The sequence below is a fragment of the Podarcis liolepis genome (assembly GCF_965112155.1).
Source record: "Podarcis liolepis genome assembly, chromosome: 7".
In the NCBI taxonomy this organism is placed as follows: domain Eukaryota; kingdom Metazoa; phylum Chordata; class Lepidosauria; order Squamata; family Lacertidae; genus Podarcis; species Podarcis liolepis.
In genome coordinates this window covers 75,381,025-75,398,763 of record NC_139561.1, presented here as the reverse complement: position 1 = coordinate 75,398,763, position 17,739 = coordinate 75,381,025, and the positions used below count along the sequence as shown (strand labels likewise).

The window sequence follows — 17,739 nt, the reverse complement described above, 5'->3', positions numbered from 1 at the left end:
CAGCTTAGGGGCTGCTACAAAGAATCTTCTCCCTCTGGTTGCCACCGCCACCCTAAATTTCTAAGGGCAACATAAATAGCCAAAACGTCTGACAATCTTAATATCCAGGAGGGTCTGTATGAAAGACCTATTGAGTTCAGAAGGAGATGGAGCCTGGTGGCACTTTAAAAAAAATGAAGAACTTTTCCACTGTGGTCCAAATACAGTTCCTCCCACTCTGCCAAGTGATTTCTACGTAAATTGGTTCCATTGTAAAGACAATCTGGTTCCTTTTTCTACTGGTTAACTCAGTTGCCCAATACATCTGCTTCCACCACGCCCGCTCCCAAACACCACATAAAACTGTGCCAGGCAGGTTTTAGGCTTCCAGATGGGGGTTACATGCATGTCCATCCACTTGCTTACACAGGTGGGAGCACAGACCAGCCACCGGAGAAGTCACTGCAGAAGGCTGTGGTTCTTTCTCAACAAAGTGGTATTTTTCTCAACAAGAACACAAGTAAGATTTGAAACTGTTACTGGGATTTGTATTGCTTTTTAAAAAAACAGACATATAGTAAAAGAAAGAAAGAAAGAAAGATCAAGTTTGGTTCATTAATAGATGTTAAAAGGAATTAATTGATATTCCTCATGGACGAGAAGTATTTGCTCAGATGTCATAGGGAAGATTTTTTCCCCCTGAACAGGTTCCAAGATAGAGCTATAGGGGCATTTTGCAGAGACTTGACATTTGAAATTTGACTGTAGAAGTAGACCTGCATGCAAATAACAAAACCTTTGTCCCTACTGAGTTATGCCTGGCATTATCTCTTTATAATTTAGACTATGTTTGGTTAAGATTTACCATTTTGGGTGGGAGTTTTTGTAGGAAGAGAGACCCAATGAGGCAAATAGATGGATTGCAGCTGCTTTAGTTACAGTTATTTAGGGATTTGTTACGAGATGTTGTGCTATTATTTTTAAAGATTGTGTTATTTTATGGATTTTTAAAAATCTTATTTTGTTATGAATTGCTTTATTTGCATTTTTATGATTATATTATGCTGCTGTTTTAATACATATGCTGTAACCAACTCTGGATTCAAAATAAGAGTGGATATAATTTCACTAGCAAAAGTCCCTGAACCCAAAACATTTAAGAAGGATGGAGCAAAGTGAACTGAAAGAGCATGCATTTGAATTTGGACCTCTCCATTTCGAAGGCAGTGATTTATTTCAATTCAGCTGCAGCAAAATGTAGAACTGTCACAGAGGTGGTGCTGAATTATAGAGCTAAATCATCGGGGAGAGACACTGCAGGGCCCAGATGCCTGGCCGCAATGCCACCCATCAGAAAAGGTGAGCGGACTTTCTCAAGGCTCTGTTTGGTCTCCAGTGGTCACCCTCAGGGACTAGGGTCTCAGTAAGCAGGATTCTAAGTGCAGTGTAGTCTCAACTAGCCAAGACCAAGCACACAGAATCAGGCTAGGTCCCAAACATGATCTGGAAGTAAAGTCAAGACACAGTCCAAGGTTAATATCACATGGGATACACCAAAAGAGGTGGGTTGACAAGGAGCCAGAGAAATGTGTTGTTTCCAGCCAGCAAACAATAATCACAACTGCTGGCAGTGACGGAATATAAGGGATGGGTTATTCATTAGTAGACCCCTTACTCACAAATGGACTGACAACTCTGAGCCCATCAGGTGTCAGCCTAAAAGGCTCCTCAAGGAGATCCTTGATATTGGATTCAGGGGGCTCTGCCTGCTCCTCAAGGTCCTTGTCTTCTGATTCATCCTCTCAGGTTTCTGTGTTTGGCACCACCTCAGGGTGGCGCTGTGGGTTAAACCACTGAGCCTAGGACTTGCCGATCAGAAGGTCAGCGGTTCGAATCCCCATGACAGGGTGAGCTCCCATTACTCGGTCCCTGCTCCTGTCAACCTAGCAGTTCGAAAGCACGTCAAAGTGCAAGTAGATAAATAGGTCCCGCTCCAGCGGGAAGGTAAACGGCGTTTCCGTGCGCTGCTCTGGTTCGCCAGAGGTGGCTTAGTTATGCTGGCCACATGACCCGGAAGCTGTACGCCGGCTCCCTCGGCCAGTAAAGTGAGATGAGCACCGCAACCCCAGAGTCGGCCACGACTGGACCTAATGGTCAGGGGTCCCTTTACCTTTACCTTTACCTTTACAGGGCTAGGAATGGCACCCTCCAAACTCAATTATTTTGGAGAAGGATTAAAAACTGTTTGATTTCCACATGGATTTGTGCCTTTCCCTATGCAAGTCAATGGAGAGCTATCAATTGTATTTCCACCCCACCCACCCTCACCCAAAATATCTATGGGAGAAGCTTGATCCCACACACCACCAATGACCTTGGGGAAATAGGAACATTGCTGGCAGGAGGGGCATTTATTCCACTCCAATCTTTCTTGGGAATCCATTCCCCACACAAACACCACCACCCAGCCCTTCATAATTCCTATTTTAATCACTCCAGCATGGTAAAGGCTTCAACCACTCTGGAGGACTGCCATGCCTAGAAATTCCACTCACTTCTTTGAAAAGAAATGTTATAGCTGTTTTTAGATCTCCCATTGCAGTTGTATCTCGGAAGTCAAACAGAATCTGTTCCAGAATTCCATTCGACTTCTGAAACATTCGACTTCCAAAGCGCGGCTGGTGGAGTGAACCCTTACCTCTTTTAACCAGGGTTCATGTGCTTTGCTCATCCTTGGGGTAATCCAGAGCAGTCATTATGATGATGGAAAATCCTCTTGGATATATTGTACTCCTCAGAGTCTCATATTATATTGATTTCAGAACTGCAAACTCCTAAAGACTCAAAATACGCTGCAATTAATACAGTAAAAACTTGGGAGTCTGCAAAAAAGAATATGAGTCGAATATGCCCATTACCCATATACAGCAGTTAGCACTGATGAGCAAATTGCACCACCAAAAAAAGAAACATTAATCAAGCTAAAACAAACCACAGAGCTCAAAACAAACTCTCTGGCCACCATCTAGCCGGAAATTGCTTGCTAGTGAGGGTTTTTTTCTTTATCAACTTTAAGGAGTAGGTTGATTCTCCATATCCTCCAAAATACCACAGACTTTCTTCCCCTGGACAGATGCTTCAGTGAATGTAAAAATCTAGTCTCTTTGGTTTTGCAATACAGGCTTCAGACTGTTCACTGGATCATCTCTGGAAAGAGCAGAGCATCATCTTGGCGAACAGACAGGGGTTCCTGAGTGGCAACGCAGATGTAAGTGTTTCCTTCCTTTCTTTAACGCAACCAGAATTGGGTATACCTCTTTTTAAATTATTCACAAAATACAGTGGTACCTCGGGTTACAGATGCTTCAGGTTAGAGACCCTTCAGGTTACAAACTCCACTAACCCAGAAATAGTACCTCGGGTTAAGAACTTTTCCTCAGGATGAGAACAGTAATCACGGGCCGGTGGCGCAGCAGCAGCGGGAGGCCCCATTAGCTAAAGTGGTACCTCAGGTTAAGAACAGTTTCAGGTTAAGAACAGACCTCCAGAACGAATTAAGTTCTTAACCCGAGGTACCCTGGAGGGATGTCATTGGACTACAAATCCCATCATCTCTTGGCCAATGTGAGAATATAATGCTGGCCCACTGGCTTGATTCAGCAGCCTCATCTTATCTTGTTCAGATCATTTGCCATGTTGGCTGGGATTGATGGGTATATAGCAGTCCAGCAGGCTCTGTAGAGCACTATATTGAGTACTCTTGCAGTAAACTGATGGTGGTGTCTTCACTCCTTCTCTGAAGGTTCCAGTTCTTCATCAAGTGTCAACCTAGAGTGCTTCGCAAGGGGATCCTTGATATTGGATTCAGGGGTCTCTGCCTGCTCCTCTAGGTCTTTGTCTTCTGATTCATCCTCTCAGGTTTCCGTGTTTGGCACTATCTCAGGGCTAAGAATGGCACCCTCCAAACACAATTATTTTGGAGAAGTATTTAAAACTTCCTGCAGCCAATTTGAAGGCGCAGAAGCCCCGTCAGATGTTCAGCTTCCAAAAGAACATTCAAAAACCGGAACACTCACTTCCAATTTTTGATTGTTTTGGAGCCGGAACATTCGAATCCCAAGGAGTTCGGGAGCTGAGGGACAACTGTATAGTGAATGGGGAGGAGGCAGGACTCAAAGATACCATGGTGCTCCAAAACAGATCCGTTGGCTTCCTAGAATTCTGGATACAAGTCAAATTTTACAGTCGTCACCAACTCAAGATAGAGATATATTGCCATCTCCATGTCTCATACATTTAAAGCACTCTAATTCTCCTAACTAGAGAAGAGATGCGAGAGGGAGAAATGAAAAGTTTCACAATGATTATTGTTGTTTACTTTATGTTTATTTGAGGTATTCATATACTGCTCAATCATTAGCATTTCTAAATGGTGTACATAACAGTGTTTTGAGGTGCATATGTTTTAATTTTACTAATCCTAATTTTACTAAGGATAAATTTCAAATGGTAAATAGTGATGTTTTCATGCAAGTTCATCTACATTTTGTTTTCTAGTTTATCTTTTGCTCTTTCTCGCTGTGCTGCTATGTCTAAGTACTGATGCTATAGAAATTATTCTGACTCAGAACATGCTGGAAGAAATGACCTCAGCCTCTGAGTGACACCAGGAGAGGCTGCAAGCATATTCTGCCCCCTGGTGATTTCTTTGAGGGATAGGAATCAGGCTTCCTGATATTTTAATATCCTTCCTTTTACAGCAGAATGGCCACAAAGCCTCTTATCCTTGCCATCTACATCGTCACCTTCCTGACTGGCCTCCCTTCCAACCTGCTGGCTGGCTACGCCTTCTTGAGGAAAGTGCGCCAGAAGGCAACCCCCATGGATGTCTTCTTGCTCAACTTGACCATCTCTGATCTTATCCTTCTGCTGATTTTGCCCTTCAAGATGGCAGAGGCCTCTTCAGATGCCCCCTGGCCTCTCCCTGCTTTCCTTTGCCCCCTCACCAACTTCTGTTTCTACAGCAGCATTTACAGCAGCACCCTCTTCCTTACAGGTGTCAGCATAGAGCGCTACCTGTGCATTGCCTACCCCATCAAGTTCAAGTCAGAACGTAGACCGACCTATGTAATAGTGGCCAGTCTCTTCTTCTGGTTTCTGGCTTGTTTCCACTGCAGCATCATCTACACTGTCCAATACCACCCCGAGGCCCAACCCATGTCTCACAACTCCACGTGTTATGAGTCATTCTCCAATGGCCAGCTTAAAATCCTCCTCCCTGTCCGACTGCAACTCTGCATTCTCCTCTTCTTCCTCCCTTTCATCATCACCCTTTTCTGCTACATTAGGGTCATTTGCATCCTGACCTCCTTGCCCCACATCAAACCCCAGAGGAAGAAACGGGCCATGTGCCTGGCAGTGGCCACTCTGCTCAATTTTGCTGTTTGCTTTGCGCCCTTTAACATCTCTCACCTCGTGGGCTACATTCAGTTCTGGAGCCCTGAATGGAGGGTGTATGGCTTCCTCCTCAGCTCTTTCAACAGCACTTTGGACCCTGTCATCTTCTACTTCTCCTCCACTGCCATCCAACAAACCTTTGCTCACTGCTGGCAGGCAACGCACTGCAAGCTGCTGACTCTTGCATCCTGGTGGTCTTTGCCTTGCTGCAGGACTGCTGGAGAACCCGACAAAGAAGCAGGAGAAGGTGGTATATCGACATCTGGTGAACTGGCAGGGGCTGCCATCCCTACGGAAGCCTCCTTTGTCCAAACTGCAAGGGCCTGTGAGATCAGAGCCTTGAGCCTCCAGCAAGTACAAGTGCTTCATGCGGGACTACGAGGCTACACAGAAGCCATCCTACATTGCCCAGAGCTGCAAGAGTATAAAGAACAGAACGGCGCAGATACAAATCTTCCAGATGGGTCAGATCTTTCCTAAATGGGAACTTTAACCTGAAATCTTGACATTTGAAATCTGAGACCTTGGGAGGTTGCTGTGGTCCAGATCATTTTCACCAGCGTCAAAGATGTGATCATGTAAGTGGGTGGCAGGACAAGCCCCACACGCTTTGCTGCCTCCTTCCAAATCCATGTACAGAAGGCAGTTGGTCTGGCGTTTGGAGCTTACCTCAAGACTGGCCACAGGCAGAGTCTTCCACAACATCTGGGGGTGAAAGGGTAACTTAGAGCAGGCCATATATGGCACTCAGCTCTCTCCACCAACACTTTGGCACCACTCCCTACCACCCAGGATTTGTCATCTGATGTAGCTGCCTCAAGTCCAACCCTTGCCTGTGGTTTTTCATACTTTGCAACTTCAAATGACCTCTTTCCATGACAGTTTGCTTGTCAAACTTATTTCCTCTCTTGAACATCAACTTCCTCCTGATCACACTTGGAAATGCTGATTTTAACTTACGTTTGCATAAGGAAATACACACACAAATTAGAAAGTTAATAGAGGTGTATTAAAATAAATACATTGGAGTAATAGTTAACCACCACCACCACAACACTGGAGTGTATATGATAGAGGACAACATGGGTGAGGGGGGAAATAAAAAAGGAAGGGGGAACACAGAAGAGCAGTCCAAGTATTTTGGGGTCCTCTGGCAAACAATTCAACACTTTGGAGTACGCCCCTGGGGGTGGGGTCGGCAGCAGTGAACACATTACATTTTACAGACATTTGTCCACCATGACTGATTTCAGAAATCATGATAAGTTTCCCCGAAGTCCCAGGTTTCTTTAGACCACAGTTCCACATCCTTCTTACTAATGCATCTTTCCCTGTGACCTATGTCAGAACTCGGCTCTCAAAGAGATAAAGAGGATCTGCAACCTCTCTATCTCATCTATGCCTGGGTTTAGATGAAACTTGATGAAGCTGAAGGCTTGCAACACAGAAGATGTCTGATATGCATCCATCGTTTGGAAACACCACTCCAGTACAGGAACGATCGAATTTGCAGACTCTCTTATAGTGCAAACACTTGGGTTTTTATTAGATTTCCCATTTCCTCAGCCTTCTGAAAACTTTCTGGATCTAATCGACAACAGGTAGTTCCACATGTCAGGAAGGATCAACTAATTTAAGTGCTGCCCGCCATCCCTGCAATGTGGTCCACCGCAGACTCAATAAATCTCCTTTTTCTCATACCTGTCTACAACTGCAGAAGCAGTGACATTTATCAAAGATCTGGTAGGTCACTGTCCATGGTTGTGATTGGCTTGATGGGTCTATGGGGTCTGCAGGCCAGGCCAAAATTAAAATGAGCCAATTGCATTGGTGGGCTAATAAAATAGATATGACTTGAAGGGACACAAGCACCACAGGTGATCATTACTTATTGAAGTAGGGATGTATTTGCTGATACTGGCAGGACGTTAGATCTTAGATCATGGCTGAGCAGGAGCACAGCTGGAACAACATCAGGTATAACAGGAGCAATGTAATATGTCTAAGTGCCAATTTTTCATATAATGATGCACCACGTCCCATCCTATGCCTTTCTGAAGATAGTAACCAATCACAGTGCTTCCTAGTAACTAGGACAAACAGGGTCAGAAAATACAGACACTGGCTTTGAAGAAACCCATTTGCAAGGACCACAAGTCAGGATATCTCTGTTATGGTCCAGCAAAAAGGAATGGGAGGAACTTCACTCTGAGGAACAGGCTGCTCTGAGTCTGATAGATCTGACCCAGGCAAAAGCTAACATGTTTCATCAAATCTACAGAAACTCAGAGTGTGTAATGTTTATAAACTATGGTCTAGGTATCAGATCATAAGATATCACTTGTGCTATGCTGTAAAAAAATAAAAAGTGTGTGTGTGTGTGTGTGTGTGTGTGTGTGTGTTCTGCAACATTGAAGGGGTGGGGAAAGAAATGTACAGTGGTACCTCGGGTTAAGAACTTAATTTGTTCGTTCTTAACCTGAAACTGTTCTTAACCTGAGGTAGCACTTTAGCTAATGGGGCCTCCCGCTGCTACTGCGCCGCCACAGCGCAATTTCTGTTCTCATCCTGAAGCAAAGTTCTGAACCTGAGGTACTATTTCAGGGTTAACGGAGACTGTAACCTGAAGCATCTGTAACCTGAAGCGTCTGTAACCCCAGGTGCCACTGTATTTGAAAATAAGCAAATAGAAGAAAACATTTCAGTGAAATTGTCATAGGTGGAGCTCACATTACTTTTGAACCAGACAAAGGGATTGAGAGTCTTTTATTTCATTTTACAAAAACAGTATCTCCAAGGGTCTGAATTCTGTGTAATTCCCAAGTGCCCACGCTTCCTGAAAACCCCATAGCATCACCTGTTAGGCTTTTCTGTAAACTCAGGAAACTAGGAACCCAAGTACAATGCACCTGACAGCTGTCCAGTGTTAATATATATATATATATATATATATATATATATGCAGGTTTTGGTGTCTTCGGGTGTCTTCCCGTGTAAGAGTTGGGGTGTCTAGGCGACGTTTCGACGAGGTCTCACTCGTCATCTTCAGGCTGGTGCTTTCGGCTTCTTGTTACTGGAACAGAGCAGGATCTCAGTGTTTGAGTTCCTATAAATACTGTTGAGGGGGTGTGGTGTATAGCCTCCAACGTTCTGGGCAGAGAGGAAGTTCCCAGGTTAGTGTGCCTTTTCTTCTTTTGTTCATTAATTACTTGAGGGATATCTTGAGTGATTTCTTGAGTGATATTCTGAGTACCACTTAGGAGGGTCATTAGGTGTGGATTAGTTGCTAAAGCTTTCGTGTCTTGACCTCTTGAGCTTGTGAAGAGTTTTTCTGAGAAGATGGCTGTACTGCACTTAGTTGTGCTCTGGCTTGGCTTCGTGTATAGGGGCGAGCTGTGGTTTTGTGCCCTGTGCCAGCCAGATCTGTGTAGGGATTGCAGGGGGGTGCAGCATCCGGAGGTGCCACTATGGTTTGGTTACTGGATGGTGTCTGTAATTTATCTGTGGAGAGGGTCTGGGTTTGGGTCTGGTGTGGTTGATTGGAGATGGCGTTCTGTGTGCCTCTGGTTCTGGTGTCGGTTTTTGTGGGGAGGGCTAATTTCCAGATGTCTGGCAGGCGGGACGTGTCGTCACGCTTGTTCATGTTGTGAGGGTGTTTCTCTATCTCGATGGCTTCCATGATTATTCTCTTGTGGTGATGTTCCATGTTAAAGAGCAATTTGGAATCTGCAAAATTAATTTCGTGTCCTGTTTCTTTCATGTGTTGGAAAAGAGAGGAAGTTTTTTCTTCTTTTTTGACGGCATTCTTGTGTTCTGCGATACGTGCATTTATTCGTCTGTTTGTTTGTCCAATGTACGTGGCTGGGCAGACTTTGCAGGGTATTTCATAGACCCCTTGGTTTTCTAACTGGATTTTATCTTTGGGGTTTCTGAGGATATTGGCTATTTTTTGGTTGGTGCAAAAGGCTGTTTTGATATTGTGTTTATGGAGGATTTTGCTAATTTTATCTGTAGTGCCCTTGATATAAGGAAGGAGGGCCATGCCATTGTTTTCTTCTGTGTCTTGGTTTTTGGGGGGTGTTTCTTTTTGGATTAGCTTCGTAACCCTGTTTTGCTGGTATCCGTTGGCGATTAACACATTTGAGAGATTCTGTAACTCAGTTGTCAAGTGGTCTTTGTCAGCCAGGCGTTTGGTTCTGGAAATGAGAGTCTTGGCTACGGAGTTTATTTGTGCAGGGTGGTGGTGTGATTGTGCATGTAAGTAGCGGTTGGTGTGTGTTTTTTTCCGGTAGATAGTGTGTCCTAGGGAGCCATCAGGTTTTTTGTAGATTAGGACGTCAAGGAAGGGAAGTTGGTTGTTGGCTTCTATTTCCATAGTGAATTGTATTTTGGGGTGTAGGCTGTTGAGATGTGTGAGGAAGCTATCTAGTTTTTCCTTCCCGTGTGGCCAAATTACAAAGGTGTCGTCAACATATCTGAGCCAAAGTTTGGGTTTGTGTTCTGACTTGTCTAAAGCATTGGTTTCAAAGTGTTCCATGTACAGATTTGCGATGACCGGTGAGAGGGGTGATCCCATAGGTGCTCCTTCTATCTGTTTGTATCTTTGTCCATTGTGGATGAAGTACGTGTTGGTTAGGCAGTGGTTGGTCAGGTCCAGGATGTATTCGGGGGGATTGTATTTGTTTTGAATGGCTGTCAAGGCTTCATTAATGGGCACTTGTGTGAAGAGAGATACAACATCGAAGCTCACAAGTAGGTCATCGGGATGTAGGTTTTGCTTCTTTATTGTTTCTATGAACTGGAAGGAGTTTGTAACGTGTGAAGCGATAGATTCTGCATAGGGCTGAAGTTGCTTAGCGAGAAATTTAGCGAGATTTTGTAGAGGTGAGCCTATGGAGCTGACTATTGGTCTGAGTGGTGTTCCTTCTTTGTGTATCTTGGGGAGACCGTAGAGTTTGGGGCATCTGGATGATTTTTCTCTGGGGATGATTCTTAGCTGGATTTCTTCACTGATAGGAGAGGCTTTTATTTTGGATTTGGTGGTTTTTTCCAGATAGGTGGTGGGATCTGTTTTTATAGGTTGGTAGGTAGGGTCTTGGAGTAGATTTGATAGTTTTGCTTGGTAGTCCGATGTGTTCATCACAACAGTGGCATTACCTTTGTCTGCTGGGAGAATGATTATGTTGTTGTCTTTCCTCAGGTTGGTGAGTGCTTTCTGTTCTTCTTTGTGTAAATTGCTTCTGGGTGGTTTGCTGGAGCAGAGGATGTTGGTGACTTCAAGTCTGATTTTATTGGCTTCATCTGGGTTGATTTTGGTTAGGCTAGCTTCGACTCCGCATATGATGTTTTCCGTGGGGATGCGTCTCGGGGCGACTGCAAAGTTGAAACCTTTGGAGAGTACTTTGGTTTCAGTTGAGGTGAGGATCCTGTCTGATATGTTATGTACTGTTTGTTTCATGGGTTGTTGTGGAGGGTGGCTGGGCTTCTGGCGTTTCTCTAGTTTGTGGAGTTTGTTGGTGTGTGTGTCTGTCTTATGTGAGGACTCAGTTTCAGCTCTCCAAACGGCTAGTTGTTTGCATTTGTCCCAGAGTGCAGGGTGGATTTTGTTACAGAGTTTGAGGTGAAGAGTGAGCAGATCTTTGTTGGTTTGGTTTAGTAGGTATCTTTTCTTATGTAGTTCGTTTCTGATTAGGGATAGTTCAGTTCGTTTCAGGATCCTTTCGGTAGCTGGGGTTTTAGAGTGGAATTTAAGTTGGAAGCATGTGGGAATTAAGTTGTTGCCTCGGCAGTTGCGTAGGAACAAGAGATCACATAAGATGGTGGCTCTTCGGATTTCTAGTTTCTCGTAGGTTCTTGTCAGCTGGAAGGTTTCCTCCCCGTAGAGGTGAGATATTTGCTTTCGTAGATTTTCACGGGTACAGGAATGCAGGTTTTGGTGTCTTCGGGTGTCTTCCCGTGTAAGAGTTGGGGTGTCTAGGCGACGTTTCGACGAGGTCTCACTCGTCATCTTCAGGCTGGTGCTTTCGGCTTCTTGTTACTGGAACAGAGCAGGATCTCAGTGTTTGAGTTCCTATAAATACTGTTGAGGGGGTGTGGTGTATAGCCTCCAACGTTCTGGGCAGAGAGGAAGTTCCCAGGTTAGTGTGCCTTTTCTTCTTTTGTTCATTAATTACTTGAGGGATATCTTGAGTGATTTCTTGAGTGATATTCTGAGTACCACTTAGGAGGGTCATTAGGTGTGGATTAGTTGCTAAAAGCCAAGCCAGAGCACAACTAAGTGCAGTACAGCCATCTTCTCAGAAAAACTCTTCACAAGCTCAAGAGGTCAAGACACGAAAGCTTTAGCAACTAATCCACACCTAATGACCCTCCTAAGTGGTACTCAGAATATCACTCAAGAAATCACTCAAGATATCCCTCAAGTAATTAATGAACAAAAGAAGAAAAGGCACACTAACCTGGGAACTTCCTCTCTGCCCAGAACGTTGGAGGCTATACACCACACCCCCTCAACAGTATTTATAGGAACTCAAACACTGAGATCCTGCTCTGTTCCAGTAACAAGAAGCCGAAAGCACCAGCCTGAAGATGACGAGTGAGACCTCGTCGAAACGTCGCCTAGACACCCCAACTCTTACACGGGAAGACACCCGAAGACACCAAAACCTGCATTCCTGTACCCGTGAAAATCTACGAAAGCATATATATATATATATATATATATATATATATATATATATACACACACACACACACACACACACACACACACACACACACACACACACATATACACACACACACATTACCCTTAATGAAATCACTGCTGAAAGTTTGGTAAAAGGTAAAAGGAATAAGGTAAAGGTAAAGGCACCCCTGACCATTAGATCCAGTCGTGACCGACTCTGGGGTTGCGGCTCTCATCTCGCTTTATTGGCCAAGGGAGCCGGTGTACAGCTTCCAGGTCATGTGGCCAGCAGGACTAAGCCGCTTCTGGAGAACCAGAGCAGTGCACAGAAACACCATTTACCTTCCCACTGGAGCGGTACCTATTTATCGAACCGCCGACCTTCTGATCGGCAAGTCCTAGGCTCTGTGGTTTAACCCACAAAAACAAGATCAGTGAGTGCAGCAGTCTCTGGAACTTGGTAGCCATCCTACGCACTCTCAGTTGAAACCCACCATGAGGTAGTTCCTTCCATGGTGTGTTTGTGTGTTGTTGTTTTTCATATCAGGAAGGGCGGGTAAGGAGAAAGATTGCAGAGCACTGGGAAGATGCTCAATAGAAATAAAGGCACATACACATGTAGCATCCTTGGGCACCTTGCAACAATAAGGTGAGATCAATCCCACAATTATAAAGAAAATGAGGCAGAGAACAGATAAACACTGGCCAGGCTTGTGCCCTGGGGAGACCACTTTGGGCTGGTAACACAGCATTTTGATTTCACCCCCCCCCCCAGAGGAACACTCCATGTATCTCAAGACAGACGGATACCAACAACAAGGCTGAATATGTTATAATAATAATTCTCCCTATGTAGTGCTCTTTTGGCCTTAATTAAGTTCTTATTGTTGTTGCTCTTTTTTACCTTAATTGTCACATTATTTTCCCCTATAAATGCTTTCCTTTTTAGGTGAGGGTTTACCCACATGGGGACCTTTGAGGGAGTTTATAGTTCCTATATCCACTAGCCCACTGTCATTCCTAGTTTTCTTATGCAGTTCAATTAATGTGGGTAGCAGTCAGTGTCAGATTTACATATAAGCTGCACAAGCTATAGCTTAGGGGCCCACTCTCTTGGGGGCCCCCAAATAAATTAAAGGGGGGACTGGATGTACATTTCCAAAATATAAGATAAAAAACAAATAAAATAAAACCTACATACAGCAACAGTCTTTTGTGTTGCACGACCGTGAAATTAATACAGTAAAAACTTTGGAGTCTGCAAAAAAGAATATGAGTCGAATATGCCCATTACCCATATACAGCAGTTAGCACTGATGAGCAAATTGCACCACCAAAAAAAGAAACATTAATCAAGCTAAAACAAACCACAGAGCTCAAAACAAACTCTCTGGCCACCATCTAGCCGGAAATTGCTTGCTAGTGAGGGTTTTTTTCTTTATCAACTTTAAGGAGTAGGTTGATTCTCCATATCCTCCAAAATACCACAGACTTTCTTCCCCTGGACAGATGCTTCAGTGAATGTAAAAATCTAGTCTCTTTGGTTTTGCAATACAGGCTTCAGACTGATCACTGGATTATCTCTGGAAAGTGCTTTATCGTTTCCTTGGCAATCAGACAGAGGGGTTCCTGAGTGACAACGCAGGTGTAAGTGTTTCCTTCCTTTCTTTAATGCAGCCAGAATTGGGTATACCTCTTTTAAAATTATTCACAAAATACATACTATGGATGGATGTCATTGGACTACAAATCCCATCGTCTCTTGGCCACTGTGAGAATATAATGCTGGCCCACTGGCTTGATTCAGCGGCCTCATCTTATCTTGATCAGATCATTGGCCATGTTTGCTGGGATTGATGGGTATATAGCAGTCCAGCAGGCTCTGTAGAGCACCACGTTGGGTACTCTTGCAGTAAACTAAGGAGTCACAATCAAGTTCTTTAATGGGAATTAGCTTATACTTCTGAAAACTTGAAAGTTTTTAAAAAAGAGAAACTGCCCAGAACTTGTTGGGCAGGATTTATACCTTTTCTGAACGATGCTGTCAAATGAAGGAAGAACCTGAGAAGACACATGCTGGGATAGACCAAAGATTTGTCTTATTTAACATCTTATTTCTCACAGAGGACAAGCAGAGAATAATTCCATGATGCCACTATACACGACAACTAGTATTCAAAATATGTATGGTGCCATGGATATTGGAGGTCCTAGATACTGCTCATGATTAACAGACCTCTATTTCCATCTCCTCCATTTGTTTTTCTAAGCGCTAGCTTCCATTCGTATCATGCAAGGTAGTTCTCAGATTACATTTGGCACATATCTGAAATTCGGCAGTATTAGGAACTCAAGTTCAAATACATCAGACATTTATAAGATTCAGGTTTGATGTTCGATTGTGAAAGTTAATCAAAGACAACTTAAATCCTTCAGCTTACTTCTTAATTTGAAGACAACAATTTTGTGTGCCAACTTCCATTCCTAAATCAAACTTGATGGGCAGGATATAAAGCACTACATGATTAAGGTGGCTGTGGGCAGACCAAGACTGGTGGTACAATACCCCATTCACCTTAATTGACCAGCCTCCTCTGCTCACACTGGCATACAGTACCTGGTAGGGACTTACCATCTCTCCCTTTTGTTACAGACTCCGAGAAGATGGCACATAAGGGTGTGGTCCTTGCTTTCTACATCTTCACCTTTCTGACTGGTCTCCCTTCCAATCTCCTGGCCTGCTACACGTTCTTCAGAAAAGTCTCTCAGAAGCCTGTCCCTATAGACATCCTCCTGCTCAACTTGACCGTGTCTGATATCACCCTTTTGCTTTTCCTTCCCTTCAAGATGGCGGAAGCAACCTGGGACATGACTTGGCATCTCCCTGTCTTCCTTTGCCCCCTCACCAACTTCTGTTTCTACAGCAGCATCTACATCAGCACCCTCTTTCTGATGGGGGTCAGCGTGGAGCGCTACCTGTGTGTCCTCTACCCTGTCAAGTACAAGATGAATCGCAGGCCAATTTATGCAATAGCGGCCAGCCTCTTCTTCTGGTTGTTGACCTATTCCCACTGCAGTATTGTCTACATTGTCCAAAACCGCAACACCACCATGCTGCCTTCTGACAAAAACTTCTCATGCTATGAGAAGTTCTCCTCCAGCCAGCTCCAAATCCTCCTTCCGGTCCGGCTGGAAATCAGCCTTCTCCTCTTCTGGTTACCTTTCGCCATCACCCTGTTTTGCTATATCAATGTTATCCGCATCCTGGCCTCCCTGCCCAACATCCCATCCCATAAAAAGAAACGAGCTATGGGCCTGGCTCTGGTGACTCTGCTCAATTTCACCATCTGCTTCGCTCCCTACAATACATCCCATATTGTTGGCTTCATTCAGAAGGAAAGCCCTTCCTGGAGAGTGGATGCTTTCCTCCTCAGTGCCCTCAACACCACTTTGGACCCGGTTCTCTTTTTCTTCTCCTCTACTGACATACGGCGGACTTTTTCTAGTTGCTGGGTTGGTATGTCCAAGAGTCTCTGGACCATGGTGTCAGCCTGCTGCTCTCCTTGCTGTAAAGCTCCTGGAGATGATGGTGGTGGTGAAGAAGATGCAGGAGCTGGTCAAACTGTTGCAAATCTCCCAAGTGAATTGGCAGAAGCCAGGGATTCTACTTTTTGTACCAGCCGGCAGAGGTCAGGGATCTCTGAGCACTGAGAACATACTGAAAGATGTTCCCTGCACATAACAAGACATGTGACTCTAAAACATGCCAGCTAAAATGAACCTTTACACACCTTCAAAAGTTTCGAATAGCCCCAAGCAGAATTTGACTTTGAAACAATGAATTCAAGCATTCCAAGCTTGCATTTTGAAAGAGAAATTATTGCCCCAACATTCTCAAACTCCTTGGATCTTCCAGATTGTTTGTCCATTTGTCTCTGCAGTTATCAACTATGAGATCACATCAGCCAGATGCTTCCAGACATTCTGCCTTCAGAGAAACCTTTCTACTTATTTCAGAGGGATTACCTAGAATACATGGCACATTTGTATGGATCACCAGCTATGTCAATTGAGTTATCTAATTTCCCTGTACGCACCTGATAACTGTCCAAAACATTCAGGGTTTCCAGTTTGTTTCCATCCCCTTCTCCCCAGCCTTACCTTTATTAGTGTCATTAGTGTCAAGTCCTCTCTGTGAAATCGTAAACAGTGTCAAGTCCTCTCTGTGAAATCGTAAACAGGCTGATTTCTCCAAATCAAACTCCTACCTTTAAAAGCACAAGAGCAGTTCAGGTCATTTTGGGTCAGTTGGCTGAGGACAACTGATTCGTCTCGGCACACACAAGAGACAGACAGCTCTGCCCCCCAGCTATTCTGTGCTAAGGACGGGATTATCACTCCAACTCCACTCTTCAAATGATCAATCTGATGGTCATGAAGGGAACAATTTGTTTCCCCACTAAGGCTCTAGCTCTGTGTCTACTTTATTTATTTTTCTCTTATCTGCTGCCACCATCCAAATCAGTAGTGTCTTGTAGTGGGCAGGAAAAAATGCTTGAGAACTGAATCAGACCCTCCCCCTCCAAAAAAAAACCCAAACCTGGGGAAGAGGTTAGCCTGCATTAAGAGTGCCAGTTCTATGGGACCAAGGTGTATTTGGGTCCCCTAATATCTGTTGGGAGGAGCTGGGGACCCTCAATATTGAGTGGGTGGAGGACGCAGCGCAAGGACCCAAATGTGGTGCAGCTTCAGTGGCCAGCTCCTTCTGAGTGTGAGAAAGGAGGAGCTGCTGGCCATTGAAGGCACACCATGCTGGGTTCCGCGTTTGGCCTCCTACCCCTGATGTGGCTTTGTGCATGCAATGCACACTGGGTGTGTGCACCACATGCAATGCACACTGGGCCCTCTCAATCTTGGGCACATGTGGCCTGCATTAAGTAAATCCATATGTTGAATACTATTTATTGTATTGAACTTTGTGTTTTTTAATGGCTTGGTTGTTTCCTTGTATGTTAAAGTCTGGTGCGTCTGCATTTGGGAGGGTTTGGCTTTTTTACCTAGCAAGTTAGAAACCTTAAATAAATAAAAAATTGTATATGAAACATTTTCTGCAATTAAATACTGTCCCCATACCTGGAAGGAAGATGGAAGACCGTGTTAAAGGCCACAACTTTACTAATGAGAACTCTGAGAAGACAAAAATAAATAAATAAAAAATCCTTCCAGTAGCACCTTAGAGCCCAACTAAGTTTGTTATTAGTATGAGCTTTGGTGTGCATGCATCTGAAGAAGTGTGCATGCACACGAAAGGTCATACCAATAACAAACTTAGTTGGTCTCTAAGGTGCTACTGGAAGGATTTTTTTTTATTTTGTTTCGACTATGGCAGACCAACATGGCTACCTACCTGTAATCTGAGAAGAAATGTTGGAGGCAGCATGTTTCAAAGGCCAGTTGCTGAGAATCAGAAGTGAGCGGAATGCTCCGGTACTCAGATCCTACTTTTGGAGTTCCCAGAGACATCTGGTTGTTCACTGTGAGAACCGGATGCTGGACTAGATGGGCTGTTGATCTGATCCAGCAGCCTCTTCTAATCTTCTTAATACAGAACCCCA

The 17,739-nt window shown here is 44.2% G+C and overlaps 1 protein-coding gene across 3 annotated transcripts; it reads left to right on the top strand.

Moving 5' to 3' along the window:
• Positions 1 to 372: 372 nt before the first annotated feature.
• On the top strand, positions 373 to 16,179 carry LOC310712336 (free fatty acid receptor 2-like). 3 transcript variants are annotated; one of them, XM_083515279.1, is made up of 3 exons: positions 373 to 499; positions 13,682 to 13,769; positions 14,778 to 16,179. In XM_083515279.1, exon 3 carries the CDS (start codon positions 14,789 to 14,791, stop codon positions 15,833 to 15,835), a length of 1,047 nt encoding a protein of 348 aa, XP_083371405.1. In that variant the 5' UTR covers positions 373 to 499; positions 13,682 to 13,769; positions 14,778 to 14,788; the 3' UTR covers positions 15,836 to 16,179. The 3 variants fall into 3 exon arrangements, with proteins under 3 accessions (XP_083371405.1, XP_083371406.1, XP_083371407.1); XM_083515280.1 differs by lacking the exon at positions 373 to 499 and adding an exon at positions 3,198 to 3,247; XM_083515281.1 differs by lacking the exons at positions 373 to 499; positions 13,682 to 13,769 and adding exons at positions 3,198 to 3,247; positions 4,740 to 4,851 and having other exon boundaries at positions 14,897 to 16,179.
• The last annotated feature ends 1,560 nt before the right edge of the window (positions 16,180 to 17,739 follow it).